At 46.8% G+C, this 15,963-nt stretch overlaps 1 protein-coding gene across 3 annotated transcripts in view; it reads left to right on the forward strand.

Annotated features, from left to right (window-relative positions):
* Positions 1 to 13,697, forward strand: part of Lrrc8c (leucine rich repeat containing 8 VRAC subunit C) — an 87,183-nt gene extending 73,486 nt beyond the window's left edge. For all 3 annotated transcript variants that reach the window (XM_032916213.1, XM_032916215.1, XM_032916214.1), the window contains one exon: positions 11,240 to 13,697. In XM_032916213.1, the coding sequence (XP_032772104.1) occupies positions 11,240 to 13,513 (2,274 nt within the window). In that variant the 3' untranslated portion in view covers positions 13,514 to 13,697. The remainder of the gene's footprint in view (positions 1 to 11,239) is intronic.
* The last annotated feature ends 2,266 nt before the right edge of the window (positions 13,698 to 15,963 follow it).

Genomic DNA, 15,963 nt, shown 5'->3' on the forward strand with positions numbered 1-15,963 from the left:
AACTGCTTCCAAGTAAGAATTCATGTGTGCACTCATAAAACTATATAATTTCTACAGTGGATATCTATAAATAAATTTCAGTGACTACATCCAGAGACAGAAGAGTAATTCTGCCTTGGAAAAGCAGTGCCCTTAGTGTTTAATGCAAGATTGGAAGAAAAGAGGAATCAATTCTATTTCTGAAGTAGAGTTACAAGATGTTATAAAAGGCAGGATTTGTAAGACATAAATGTTCATGTCGGGGATTCTTGTAAATAAGGACATTGGAGGGAAAGGGATGGATGGATGGATGGATGGATGGATGGATGAATGGATGGACAGACAGATGGACAGATGGACAGATGGAGGCAGACAGACACACACAGTTAAGCACTTCCTGATTGAAAGAATAAGGCATGAAGACTTAAGAGATCCTTCTTTCCATGTGACACAAGCTGAGGACATTTGCTCTCTAGGGAGTGTGGAATGTTGGCACTATGAAGGACTTCTATTTTAAAGCAGAGGTGGCATCTTCCTGCTCAGGTCTCCTCAAAAGCTGGGGAGTTTCTGTAGGGAAACCCAGACCTGGAGCCATGAATGTTGCGGTCAGATGTGGTGTCTAGTGCTGTAATGTTGGTGGTGTTACGTGCTCCTCTCAGAATATATTGCCTACCACAGTATGAGGCTGAGCGATGGTTTCTTTTCTGAAACTCACTGGACACTAAGCTAGATACTTCCATATTTTTAGAGTTTCTGCAAGCCCAACCCCAAATCCTTCACCCCCCCCAAGCAGATCATAAGCAATGTCAGCATTTCATTTTGTAAGAAACTGCAAGTGTTCTCAAGAAATACACAATGTGAGCATTTGTATGACGTCAGTTAGGTCAGTTTTAAGGGGAAAAAAAATCTTTCCTTAAAACTTTCAATAGGAAATGTAGGCTGGGCATGCTTCTGACAGGATTTTAGGTACACTCATCCGTGTCAGCGCAAGCAGAGGCCAGAGGCCGACGTCAGGTGTCTTCCTCAATCACTTCTTCATGTTAGTATGTACACAAGGTCTACGTAGCCCAAGCTGTGCTAGAACTCCCTGTTTATGCCAAGCTGGCCCTGAACTCGAGAGCTCCACCTGCTTCTGCCTCCTAGTGCTGGGTTTCAGACGTGACACTGTGCCTGCTTCCTTACGGGTTCCAGAGATCGGAACTTAGACCCTCGTGCTTGTGAGGAAAGCACTTCACCCACTTGGTATCTCCCCAACCCTTACTTCCGTTTCATTCTAAAAAATTAATTATGGTACAATAGAAATATGTTTCATTCGACCTCTTTATCCATAATTGTCACTGTACCTTCACTGCCTTTGGGACATTTCCATGTGACTGACGCAGGGGTATTAGGTCAGCCACACGATTGAGGGAGACTCAGACCCAAGGCTAAACGCCTACCCGATAACCAACGCAGGCGCCTGCCTCCTGGACTTCTCCTTCAGGGAATTATTGCAGAAGATGTGTAGGCACAGAGGGAAGGCCAGGAGAGAAAACCGTTTAACTGAAAGCAACAGCAGCAGCAGTAATCATACAAGTAAGGGTCAGGAAAGAGCTGGTGAATTAGGGAAAGTAAAAAAGGGAAGTGAAGCAGGCAGAGAAAGACTGGTGTCCGAATCTGAGCTGTTCTCCCAGGCCACTTAGGGTGCTAAGACAGAAACACTCCTTGGCCCGTCCTGTTACATCAGCTCTGAGAAAGGAGAATTGTCCAAGTGATGACTCGTGTGTGGAGGGTGTGGTTCAGTGCTCGTGAGCTGCCCCCAACACTGTAGTAGTGCACAGCCTTACCCACAGAGAAAGACTCCGAGGAGAAGCCTTAAAGAGAGCATCATGTGAGCTGACTTCAAGGAAGAGTAGCATATCCAGGCCTCAGACCTGATCCTACTAATCCTTGGAAGGTCCAGCACTTTTCCTTAATAATGACCATCTCTATGACCCTGGTCCTCCCAAGACAGAACCAAAAAGAGTCTTGGCTCTGCTCATCGACCGCTGCCCAACACTTGCAGCAGCTCCCATCGAAGGGTGGGCCTTGTGACGGCAGCTAAACTCCTTAAGAATACTATGCTCTGTTCTTCCAACAGACTGGGCCTGGCAGTTAGCATCGTCACACTCCCTGAGAGCTACAGAGTGCTGTTCTTGCGTTATTATGGCAAATTTCTAGAATAATCTGCAGTTTTGAAAAAATTCTCTTAGAGTGGTTTTCTTATTTATTTGGATGTTCCTGGCATTGAGTTCTTGATGCTGCTGATACATTGTTGCTAAGCCAGAAGATTTGTGGGTTTTTTTTTTCCCTTTAAACCATTTCCAGTTTCTCTGGTTGTTTTCCTACTCATTGATGTATCAGCAACTCCTAGATGTTGAATAAGAAGTCAGAGGGCGCTTGCCCTTGCACATCACATCAGAAATAGCTTTTCCTGTATAATTTCAAGGGCATAGTTGTAGATAACGATCTCAGGTTTATCAAGGACATAAACCAAATAAACTGTTAGACAGCGTGTATCCCTAATGTACATCCAGAGGTTTTCATATTCACTGCGTTTTCTCATGTGTTTTTAACATTGAAATAGACGCTTCCCACTAAAATCTTACTTTTTCATAGACCTGATAACCCACTGATCTGCTTGGAAAATGCCTTCAGTCCCTCAAATTCCTGTACTGTACCTACCCTCAGTTTTCAGTCCCTCTAATTCTTGCTTGCTGTGGAGCCCTGTTCTTTAGCAGAAGGAAACGGACTGTATCAGTGTAACGAAAATACAGGAAACAAACCGTCCCAGGTGTTTGGGAAGTGCCAGGTCAACCAGGAGTTAACAGCATCAGACGATAATGGTAGACACATCGTCATCCTGTTGTCTCTCTCTCAGAAGCATCGCCTGTGGTGGTGGTGGTGGAAGAAATGTGTTTATGGACCCAAATATCAAAACAGACAGGTTTAATGTAACTGTAATGGCCTCCCCACTCCGTCAATCCCAGGGTCTGCAACAGCCAGCACTGAGTTCTGTCGATTCGGAGAATGCGCATAAGAAATCGTTTCATCTCAGAAGAAGGTAGTCATGGGCCAGATGCTCCCAGATCTTAATGGCAGCTGATTGTAGGCATGCATGTACTTCTGGGACTTGTCATTCTTGGAGAGAGACAGTGTCTATCTGATCTGATGTTCACTGTCCCTAATGTGTGCCACCTTGAGGTCAGGCCGTGGTGCCTGTGTCTGAGGACTTGTTACAGCGTTTAGGCATTCGCTTGGTCTGTATAATAATGACGCCAGTGGCGTCTCATAATTCCTCAAGCCACAAGAAAAAGAAAAAGAAATAAAAAGACTTTCTGTTGACTTACGTTCACAAGCTGTGCCTGGTGTCTGGTTTCTGCGGAACATATAGAATATGTACAACCATTGTCTTCTACCGTTGAGGGGGTTCACACGTGTACAGTATGTATGTTATCTTCCTCACACTGAGAAAGATCCCGGTTTCTGTACAGTCCTTCCTGGAGCGCTCTCCATCCTCAAGGACACAGACTCCTTGACCCGATCGGTGTGGGTTGCGGGTCCATCACTTGTAAGCAACGCACCACCCTGTGATGCTGATAACTTGGGGGAGGGGGCGTGCGCGATGTTAAGTTGGTAACCCCGCGTCTTTGGTTTTCCTTTCTTTTGATTCTCTACACATGAAACTTCATCCCCGCTCATTACTTACTGACCATTTTGTAAGTTTTGAGCGTCCTCACCAAAAAGACACAACCCAGACAACAGAGTGTTTATTGTCCGGTGCCCAGGGCAGGGGTGTGTTTTGCCTTGTTTCTTCTTACAACCCATGAAGACAAACCTTTTGCTCAGTTCTTGTGGGTGTGTGCATGTGTGTTCCAAAATACCACAGCCATGAGCTCGTGCATGCTGATAAATAGGGGCTCTGACAGTGTGCTTGAGCCCTGGCTGGTGTGTACACTTAAGTAACCAGTTAAACTCTCAACAATCTGCTTGAGACTTTTTCCCCCTCATTGGATGCTAGGGGCCTAAGTTTTCTCCATGTATTTTTGTGCTGTTTCCTGACCATTCCATGAGTTTTAAACGCCATCGTCAAGAGGGAATCCAGAGAACTGGTTGTTATGCAGTGCGGTCAGGGAGAGACTGAGCAAACTGAGGAAACGTGCGAGAGGCACCTGAAGAAAGTACTAAGTCAGATTGCCTTAGGGTTTCACTGCTGTGAGCAGACACCGTCACCAAGGCAACTCTTATAACAACGACATGTGATTGGGGCTACCTTACACGTTCAGAGGTTTAGTCCATTATCATCAAGGCAGGAACATGGGAGCATCCAGGCAGGCATGGTGAGGAGCCAAGAGTTCTTCATCTTCATCTGAAGGCGGCTAGTGGAAGACTGACTTCCAGGCAGCTAGGATGAGTCTTAAAGCCCACGCCCACAGTGACACACCTACTCCAACAAGGCCACACCTTCCAACAGGGCCACTCCCTGGGCTAAACATATTCAAACCATGACAGGGATTGAGGGCAAAATTCTGGAAAGGCCGGGAATGGATAGGCTAAGCACAGCAGGCTTAGAGGGCAGCGAGCCCTGCAGGATATCATAGTGATGAATATGTTGTAGAGTTTGGCCAGACCGGTAGATTCTAAAGACCAAGTGAGCCCTCTAAGGTGACTGTGGACTTTGGGTAATAACGTGTGTCAATATATGTCATCTTGTACATAGTTACAATGTTACCACCGTTAGAGGTGCTGGCAAAGGAGTGTGTGTACCTATGTGTGCCTATGGGACATCTCTGAACCTTCCTCTCCATCCTGCTATCAATCTAAAACTTCTCTTTTAAAGAATCAAGTCATTTAAATAACAGAGGGGATATACGTGCACACAGGCAGGAAGCAATGTCGCCACAGTTTTGCTTTCCTATTTCCCCTGGAGACAAAGACCTTGTTTGTCCTGGCGACTGTGATGCAGTGTGCGGTTCTCACGGATGTCTATTTTTGCACTCTGGGGTAATTGTCCCCAGACACACAGGGCTGGGCTTGAAGGATAGCAGGCTCGTGAATGGGATGTTTGCGAAGCCCCAGAGCGTTCATTTCTTCAGCACTGTCTGCCCTGACTTTTTAGTTTCTTCTCATTCCCTGAAAGGTTTTATGGTACTTAACATTTCTGGTAACCTTGAAACAAAGGTTTCTGGATTAATCCTTCCATCACAAAAACCAAACAGGTGCCTGTTGGCCATGGTTCTTCATCCTCCGGGGTCTGGCTTCAAGGAACCCAAGTTTGTCCATTGGCTGATGCCTCAGTGGCTTGAGAGTTACTTCCCTCCTGGTTTTTCCCTCTGCCCAGGAGAAGTGAGTAAAGTCAGGCAGTCTGTCTCCCTGGTGGTTCTCACTCTCACGGTGCCGCCTTTAGTTCCTGTCTCTGGAACCTGTGTGTAGGTTCCCACCGTCCGTTCCCCAATGCCCTATCCAAGGCTAGAGGCTTCAAGACCCAATCAGCGTAGCTGTACCTCCTCCTGGAGCCTCCCCTGCCTCCTCCATGCCCAGGAGCTTACTGCGCCTCCTGTGCCCCCTCCGTGGAGGCCACGCTGCCTCGTTTGTATCCTTACTGACTCCATATGGCCTTTTACATCTCTAGCCAGGCTGCAGCAACCATTTCTCCTGCCTCTTTGCTTCTGCTACATTGTATCATAGAGCAGATACTTGGTAGCCTTTAGATAATGAAGGCGCTTCCTCAGTGTCTCTGAATGACCGGTGGAGAATACAGCTTGGGGAAACAGTTTGCTCTGCATCTTACCACAGCAGGAAGAACTTGATTTGCTCTGTCTGATTTAGGGCAGCTCTGGCTATAAATGCCCTAGGGTATATAGCATGTAGTCCCAGCTAATGCATCTCTGTGAAGCAAGTGGAGGATGAAGAGGCAGTTAAAGCATGGGTGTGTGTTTAAAATCAAGGTTTGTGAAGACACTCACATTATAATGAATCTGTGTTGCTTGGCTCTCGCCAAAATTGAGCTTGCACTGCCAAGTCACCTCTTCCCATAAAAGGCGGAGTATCTTCAGCTACTTCGCCTGCTTTTTTATTGGTCTGTTCCACCAGTTTGAATCGAGCCTGCCACAGCTGCACTGGATTGTAGCTCAGTTGGTAGAGTCCTTACCCAGCAAGCACAGAGCCCAAGGTTCAGTCCTTAGCTTTGGCCAAACCAAGTACTGTCGCACATGCCTCAGCACTTGGAAGAGATAGGAGGATGGTGAGTTCAAGGTCACCGTCAGCTACTTTGCAAGTCCAACGCCATGTATCTGGGACACAATGCGACCCTTTCTCAAAAGAAATATGTACTCGGTGGCAACAGTCGGTAACTTGTTTCATAACTTGAGACTCATAACTTGCTCCGGGGCTGAGAGTAAGTGACTGAATGTTCAGTCCTAAATGGGGCTTCCTGACCAACAGCTTGGAGATTACAAAATGAGAAGGGGTAGGAAGAATCAAAGAGCTAAAGGATAGGGAGGGGGTCTGGAGATGCTGTCTGCCAACCATGCCATGGCCGTGGCATTCATAAACGAGTAGCAGCTGCATGGGAAAAGCTCCAGTGTGAAAGGCAGGTGGGCTCATGCAGACCCACCCCTCGCTGAGAAGCTGTTGGTAATTGGTGTCTACTCAAGGAAGGAAGATATTTTTCTTCAGGGATGTGCCCGACCAGTCAGTTGTCATGCTCCACGGGATATCCCACACCTAAGGGCATTCGGGCATCACTAATTGGACCCAGAATGTTATTTTAAATAAAAAGAGACATAATAGTGGGGAAGGGAGGAGAATTGGGAGGGGTCCAGGGGAGTGAGAGAGAGGATTGTGTTGGACGCGATTAAGATACATTGTGTATGTATGTGTATGACATTAGCAAAGAATGAATTTAAAAAATATTCTTTTTTAATCTGCCTTAGGGCGGCACAGAACTCAGGAGGCAAAAGTAGGTGGGTCTCTGAATTTGAGACTAGCTTGGTCTGCAGAGGGAGTTCTGGGACAGTCAGTGCTATTATACAGAGAAACTGTCTTGAAAAAGGAAAGAAAGAAAACCTACCTTAACCAAATGGAGCAGCAACATTGTAGCCAATGTTACCCTGTCTTTTCAGGCCAGAAGCCACAGACTAAAGAATACATTCCAATTGAGAGTGAATGCTGTATCTTGTCTAACTTTGTTAGTAATATACACACATGGTTGTGGAAAACCTTGTAAAAATGCTGGACTTCAAAACACCCCATTTATGTGCAGAGTCATAATGGATAAGATAGCAAAACCCACAGGTGGGCTGCAAACCCAGACAAGCCTGTCCTTGGAGCAGGATCAGAACACTGAGTGGGCTAAATCAACCACCAGGCTTTCTTCCAAAACTGAACACACCAGACAGGACCTTGACTCCTGCCAGGAAAGGGAACTAGAAAGGCTCCAAGCAAGATAAGAGCCTGGAGTCTGGTCACTCTTTGAAGCCAAAGCCCCTATTTCCAGAAGGATCTGGAAAGAACAGTAACTGACCAGATACTAAAGCTGGTGCCTCAAGGGACCGACCGCCCTAGGGTTCCTCCCGGCCAGCTCCAGTCAGCCTGCTCTCCTCTCCAGCACAGCCCTGGCAGCTGACAACACCCCCTGAACGACCAACCCTCTGTGAGAAAGCCCAGGGATGGCCCCAGGGCTGGGTAGATGCAGAAATCACAAGAGCACAGTCATACATGGAAACCCACCTCCCAATGCAAATGCAAATTCCCCAGAATGGGTGAAGAAAACCACAAAAACAAACAAACAAAAATGCTGAGATTAAGCTGGGTTGGTTACACACGTGGTCCCAGATGGCCAAGGCAGGAGGATTACCATGAGTTTGAGATTAGCTTGCACTGAATAGTGACACCTCGCCTCAAAATGAAATGGGAAGAAAAATTTTAAGGAAAGCTAACATTAAAATTAACAGAACACTGATGCTGTCAAGGTCAGATCATGATCTGAAACAATGGACTGTGGATTTTTAAATGATTCTGTTCAGAATGGCCAAAGAGACAGTGTTATAAAGGCAATGGCAACAAAAGCTATTGTGTTGCTGTGACGGGAGTGAATAGATAGGAGACTCGTAGAAATCTTGGGAACAGAAAGTTAGTGGAGAATGGGAGGTGAGATGGTGGGGGGCTGCCTTCAACCCACAGCCCCCAGATCAACACCTACAAATGTGATCTGCGAAACATTAGCTGAAGGCTGGAGATATGGCTCAGTAGTTTTGAGAGCACATTCAAAGGGCCAGGGTTCAATCCCTGGCACCCACAGGGTGGCTCACAACTGTCTGTTCCAGGCAATCCAGTGCCACCTTCTGGCTTCCTTAGACACCAGACACAAACAATGCACAAACATGCAGGCAGGCAAAACACACATACCCATAAAATAAAAATTAATTAAAAAAAAACTAATAAAGCATGCGTCCTGCACCCAACTGCCCAGACAAACGGTTTGTTAGCAGTGAGTTAGTTCTGTGTTCCCCCAGATCTCAAAAGGGAGAGGGGAGGATTTCAGCATGCAGCCTCGCAGGGGAGGAGGGACTAAAAGACAGGAGCACGTGTCCCTGGGAAGAAGAAAATGGAGCTGTGTGGTGTAGCTTTGGAAGATATTTTCTAAAAAGTCCTTTGAGCCAAATTCGGAGCAGGGATAATGTGCATGGATCCAAAACTAAAAAGTCAAGAGAAAATCCAGGAAGTCTTAACAGCTTCGAGAAGGGGAGGGGGAGGAGAGAGAGAGAGAGGTTGCCTAATAAACAACTCAATTAATTGGCAGCAGGCATCTTGCCCGCAAATAAGCAGGAGAAAATGGAATCGTGTTTTCAAATGTGGAGGGGAAATTACTTTCTACCCAGAATTATAAAACTCGCCAACGTACTCTGCTGTTCCTCAGGAAAGAGCGCCGTGCTCCAGCTACCACACACAAAAGACTTTAAATTGGGGTCAGCGTTTGTTGGGAAAAAGAAAGTTTTCAGCAGGAAGGGGGGATCACAGCGGGTAGCACGAGGTGAAAATGTATAAAATTCACTGGGAAAGAATAAAAACAAATTTTTAGTTAAAAAAAAAAAAAAGGTTGCTGAATAGATGATTCTGCAGCTAAGAGCACTTGTTGCTCTTTCAGAGAACCCAAATTTGTCTCCCAGCACCCACCTATAAGTAGTTCTAGGGATGTGATGCCTCCCTACATACACACACACACACAGACACACACACACACATACACACACACATCACACACACACACACACACACACACACACACAGAAACACACACACAGACACACACACACAGACACACACAGACAAACACACATACACACACACAGACACACACACAGACACACACACAAATTTAAATATAGCCTTAAAAATGTTTTTTTAATGAACAAAATCAAGAAAGATCTTTTCAGACATACCAGTTACATAAAGTAAGAAGAGAGGTCTTGAACTATGTGACATCAGTCTAGTCACTTGATTTAATGCCTCAGTCTCTAGAACTATATAATGGAAATCATAAGCCCGCCACTGCCTTATCGGACTAAGGTGATGATTAAACCAGGCATGGCGACACACGCTACTAACTCCAGCCCTTTCTCGGGGTAGAATCAAGAAGAGGAATTCAGGGTCATTCTTGGCTACATGGGGTGTTTGAAGCCAGCCTGGGTGACACGGTATCCCGTCTAATAAAATAAAAATTTAAAGGTGACAATTCAGAATGAATACTGATTCCGAAATAAGGACAGATGCGAGTTGAGCACATTAGCATGTGCTGCTGCAGCCATTACCATCTTCCCTACCACCACCACCACCACCGTCGTCGTCATCCTCACCGCTAGAAGAGGTGGAAGAGGCGTTCTTCATGCCCACACCGATAGCACCAGACGTAGGAGGACAGGCGGTGGCCCTGAGTGCGTCTCAGCCAGTAAACACGTGGGCAGCGTGCGCTTCACGAAGCCTTGGTTGCTTCAGCTGGATTTCGGCGTTGAGTGTCTGTCTCGTGGGCTGTCCGTGTCACCTGATCATAGTCACACACTGTGCTGCAGGGGCCACTTTGCAGTGTGTTTAGTTTCTACCCCTGTAATCAGTGCAAAGACCTGGGCTGTCACGAGGCCCTTGTTCTTGCAGAACCACCAGACACTGGGCTCCTAGAGATACAAACTGATTTGCTCTGTTCTCCCCTTTTTACATGTATTTATTTATGTGCACACGTGAAGACCGGTTCTCTCCTCCCACTATGTGGGTCTCTGGGCTCAAGCTCCAGACACCGGGCTTACCAGCAAGGGCCAAAAAAAACTTTGCCTCATTATTAATTTAATTCATCAAAATGTATCATTTCATTCACTAGTACTCATTAATTTCATCCACGATACTCTGTGCCTTTTGGTTGCTATTTGTCCTCTGGGTGATTGCTTGTTTTCCATATTTTTCCAGGTTTCTGACCCTCTTTGTGAGCGTGACTTGTCTAATTTAATTCAAGCAGTATCCTGCCTCGTCCCAGACAGGTCTCGCCCTGCCTCTTCCTTATCGCACTCCTCAGAGCTGCGTGATGCTCTCACTTGATAGTGTCCCCAGCAGAGCCTGGCAGGACAGCCGCAGGGCTCGAGGTTGTCCTCCAAGGCAGAGAATGAACGCATGGATGCACTGCTGTCGGGCCTGGTTTAAGTTCTCTCATCTCTAAAGAACGTGGGAATGCTTCCGTGAGAGCCCCGTTACATCAAAGCCAGTTATGTTAATCATGCGTGTAGTGCAGTGCACAACGTGGGCGGAGGAGAGGGGTAAACAGGAGGACCAGGAATTACTTCCACATTTCTTCTTTCCAACCCTTACACGTCTCTCACAAGTGAAGACCACATCCAGAGCCAGCAGTTTCCCTTAAGGGCGTGTACTGATTCTCGCCGCAGTGAAGAAATACAGAGATTAAAAAATGTTGAATGTTCCCTAAATACTCAACGTTGCTATGACCTGTTCCGTGTCCTGGCTTTGCTGCTGCTGCTGCTACTTTGTGCCGATTCTTGATGCAGTAAACAAAATCAGATATTTCGTTCTCCCATAACATGAGCTAAGAATAAAGTCTTGGTCCTGGAGTCGGAGGTTATGTTCTCCAGGCAGAGGAAATGGACATTTATTGGATGTTATTGCTACTTTCTTGGCACTAATGACATTACTAAGAGCTCTTTGGGTAATATAATTTGAAACTATTATTTCTGTCTTTTAGGTCATGCAAGACAAGATCATCTGCCTCCCAAAAAGAGTGCAGCCTGCTCAGAACCACTCTTCCCTCTCCAACGTCTCCCAGACCATGATCAGTACCACCCCGCTGCCCCCACCTAAACCCTCTCCGACCAACCCGGCGACCGTGGAGATGAAGGGACTGAAGACAGACCTGGACCTCCAGCAGTACAGTTTCATCAACCAGATGTGCTACGAGCGAGCCCTCCACTGGTATGCCAAGTACTTCCCGTACCTCGTGCTCATCCACACCCTGGTCTTCATGCTCTGCAGCAACTTCTGGTTCAAGTTCCCCGGATCTAGTTCCAAAATAGAACATTTCATCTCCATCCTGGGGAAGTGCTTCGACTCCCCGTGGACCACGCGGGCTCTCTCTGAGGTGTCTGGCGAGGACTCCGAAGAGAAGGACAATAGGAAGAACAACATGAACAGGTCCAGCACCATCCAGTCCGGTCCGGAAGGCAGCCTGGTCAAGTCCCAGTCTCTCAAGTCAATTCCTGAGAAGTTCGTGGTTGACAAATCCACTGCGGGGGCTCTGGACAAGAAGGAAGGTGAGCAGGCCAAGGCCTTGTTCGAGAAGGTTAAGAAGTTCAGGCTGCACGTGGAGGAAGGTGACATCCTGTACGCCATGTATGTGCGGCAGACTGTGCTTAAGGTCATCAAGTTCCTGATCATCATCGCCTACAACAGTGCTCTGGTTTCCAAAGTCCAGTTCACCGTGGACTGCAATGTGGACATCCAGGACATGACGGGCTATAAGAACTTTTCCTGCAATCACACCATGGCTCATTTGTTCTCCAAACTCTCCTTTTGCTACCTGTGCTTTGTAAGCATCTATGGCCTGACGTGCCTTTATACCTTGTACTGGCTGTTCTACCGTTCTCTGAGGGAGTACTCTTTTGAGTATGTCCGGCAGGAGACTGGAATCGATGACATTCCGGACGTGAAAAATGACTTTGCCTTTATGCTCCATATGATAGACCAGTATGACCCTCTCTATTCCAAGAGGTTTGCGGTGTTCCTCTCTGAGGTCAGCGAGAACAAGTTAAAGCAGCTCAACTTAAATAACGAGTGGACCCCCGACAAGCTGCGGCAGAAGCTGCAGACGAATGCCCACAACCGCCTGGAGCTGCCTCTCATCATGCTGTCTGGCCTCCCAGACACCGTGTTCGAGATCACGGAGTTACAGTCCCTGAAGCTGGAGATCATTAAGAACGTCATGATACCCGCCACCATCGCCCAGCTGGACAACCTTCAGGAGCTCTCCCTCCACCAGTGCTCCGTCAAGATCCACAGCGCGGCGCTCTCCTTCCTGAAGGAGAATCTCAAGGTCTTGAGCGTCAAGTTCGATGACATGAGGGAGCTGCCCCCCTGGATGTACGGCCTCCGGAATCTGGAAGAGCTCTATCTGGTTGGCTCTCTGAGTCACGACATCTCCAAAAACGTCACCCTGGAGTCCCTGCGGGACCTCAAAAGCCTTAAAATCCTTTCCATCAAGAGCAACGTCTCCAAGATCCCTCAGGCCGTGGTGGATGTGTCCAGCCACCTCCAGAAGATGTGCGTTCACAACGACGGCACCAAGCTGGTAATGCTCAACAACCTGAAGAAGATGACCAACCTGACCGAGCTGGAGCTGGTCCACTGCGACCTGGAGCGCATTCCCCACGCCGTGTTCAGCCTGCTCAGTCTCCAGGAGCTGGACCTGAAGGAGAACAACCTGAAGTCCATAGAGGAGATCGTGAGTTTCCAGCACTTGAGAAAGCTAACCGTGCTCAAACTGTGGTATAACAGCATCGCTTACATCCCAGAGCACATCAAGAAACTGACCAGCCTGGAGCGACTGTTTTTCAGCCACAATAAGGTAGAAGTGCTTCCCTCCCACCTCTTCCTGTGCAACAAAATCAGATACCTGGACCTGTCCTATAACGACATTCGCTTCATCCCTCCCGAAATCGGGGTTCTGCAAAGTTTACAGTATTTCTCCATCACCTGTAACAAAGTGGAGAGCCTCCCGGATGAACTCTACTTCTGCAAGAAACTTAAAACGTTGAAGATCGGGAAAAACAGCCTCTCTGTACTTTCACCAAAAATTGGAAACTTACTGTTTCTTTCCTACTTAGACATCAAAGGCAATCACTTCGAAGTCCTCCCTCCCGAGCTGGGAGACTGCCGGGCTCTGAAACGAGCTGGGCTGGTTGTGGAAGACGCTCTGTTTGAGACTCTGCCCTCAGATGTCCGGGAGCAAATGAAAGCAGACTAACTTATTTTTCATCAAAATATGACTGAAACATGCTTCTACCAAATACAATATAAAGAATTAGGTAGTCCTAATGCCTTTCCTATATTATTTTTTTTTCCTTTTCCACACCAAGACATGTACACAAAGATCGAGTAAGGAGTATGTATTTTTTAATAAAAGTTTAATTGTATTTTTTCAATATTAATATTTTAAAGTTTTATTTATCCTGGAAGCTGACGCATCTGTTACTGCTTTCCGCCAGCAGGGATGGGTAGTTCCAACTGGCCTTGGGTTTTGCTTGAGAGCTTGAGCTCATTCTTGTAAGAGGAAAGGGATTGTAGGTCGCGTGCATTTCGGCATAGTCTGAATGGGTAGAGATACTCCGCCAACACCACCCTTAGTTCTTTCTACCCGTCAGAGCCCTTGGCGTGTTTCACCGTGTGCACTGAGGTGAGGAGTCTGGGCCGGCTGTTTTACTGTGAGCCCCCGCCTTCACGGGTCAGGTGGTGCTACTCTGTAGGAAACCCTAGACTGTGAGCTCACACAAGTGCACTGTCACAGAGTATTACCCTGAGAAATCCCCTGCCTCTGACACCGTTAATTGTATTATTTCCTAAACAGTTTCAGTTAACCTCGGCCCGGCTTTGTAAGTGGGTGAAGAAAGGAACCCCCTGTGGTTGCCGTCCTTGCGCGCGTGCGTGCATTGTTTGCTGTCTAACTGATTCGTGTTTTTACCACCATCCTAAAATATGTCATCAAACATTAAATACAACCACCGCCACCCCCATCCGCCTCAGTATTGCCATATGGTACTGTTGAACAACCTTGGGGAAATTAGATTTATTTCAATATTCTGGCAGATAATTAAATTTTAAATCATAGAATTAGAAGCCCTGTTTTGAGTAATTTAATCATTTTTGATGCCTTGATGTGTGGATGCCTCCGATGGAAAACAATCTTGCTACTAAGGCACTCCGTTAGAAAGCTGATGTATTCCGCACAGATCCCGCCCCACCCCCTCCCCGGACCCTGTGCCGAGATATCAGTTCACTTTCTGCCTGCAGAACAAAACAGCCCACTGTATACAGAAGCACAGCCATCAGCTTCCCGCAAGCCTGCCCTCGAGGCCGATGCCAGTGCAGCAAGCATGGGAACTCCTCGGCTCTCTGCTTAAGGATGCACCTCACTTAGAGCTGAAACCCTAACCCTAACCTCTCAGTGTTCTCGCTTAGCAATAGTTCCCGCCTAGTAGCGGGCAAAGCTTTCGTGTGGAGACATGAGTGACACAGTCCACCGACTGTGGCCTAGGGAAAAATTTAACACCGACAGTGGGAAGATGATTTGACTTCCGAAACCCTGTTTTGAAGATCGTTTTCTTGGCCCGCATGACCTTGCCTAGACCTGTTTTTTTGTGACGCGTAGATGTGGACAAGGCCTGGGAAGCGCATGGTCCTCCTCGTCTGAGTTAGGACAGAGAGCTGTGAGGGTGTAGCTCAGTGACGAAGCACTTGTCCAGCGCTGTGCCCGGAGTCTGAGTTTAGTGACCTAGGGGACGGGATTCATGGCGGTGGGTGGAGGAAGAGCAGTGAACAATCGTGCAAGGGGCCAGCCATGTGCAAGCGCTTCTGTCTTCTGCTTAAAGTTTCAGTCATGATTTCTTTAAACCTGGAATTAAGATAATAATATTTTGAAGTACTATTACGGCTTATACGTCTTATATGAAGAAATATTCAGTTTCAGAATATTAAATCATATGAATCACGTGCCATGTTCAGAAAAGCTCTGTCTTAAAGGACTTACGGGCAGATTGTCTGTTATTGAGCATGGGTAGCCTGTTGTGGAAATGTAAATTGAACCAATGAATGCACTGTGTTGATTGTTAAGACTTGTGATTATTTCCCCTTCCAAGGGGACCTATTCGAGTTAAACACCATAGCTAAACTGAAGTCTTTCTCTGGCATTAACTGAAAATTAACCCATAGGGGTCCCTAACTGAAGCAAATCGCCAATAATTCAGTTTTATCAAGCTTCCAAATAATTTGATTTGTTTTCATAGTGATTTTTTTTTTTTGCAGGCTCGCTCCCAACCTAGGTTGTAAATATCATTCAATAAACCAGTATAATCCCAAGACTAAAAGGGAAATGTTCGTAGATCTTTCTATTAGATTTTATAAAAACTTCCAAGCCTCAAACTCTGAAGAGTTTGGATTTTCTGACTCCTGTCCTTTTTAACACAGTAAGCTTTTGTTCGCGTTCTCGCTTTCAGTTACTGTCCAGCCTTCCCACGGGAAACTCAGGTACCTGAACTGCTGGCTTCTCTAATGTTCTCTGATCTAACTCAGCGCAGAGAGGCCGTCTGCCTCCTCTCTCTGTGTTTTCCAAGTGCTCTTCCTGAGAAGGATCAGCTCTGTCCGACCTCCGACTCACAACAAACTGCTGTATAAATCACAAATGTGCCATCTGTACTCTCA

This window comes from Rattus rattus, chromosome 11 (genome assembly GCF_011064425.1).
Source record: "Rattus rattus isolate New Zealand chromosome 11, Rrattus_CSIRO_v1, whole genome shotgun sequence".
In the NCBI taxonomy this organism is placed as follows: domain Eukaryota; kingdom Metazoa; phylum Chordata; class Mammalia; order Rodentia; family Muridae; genus Rattus; species Rattus rattus.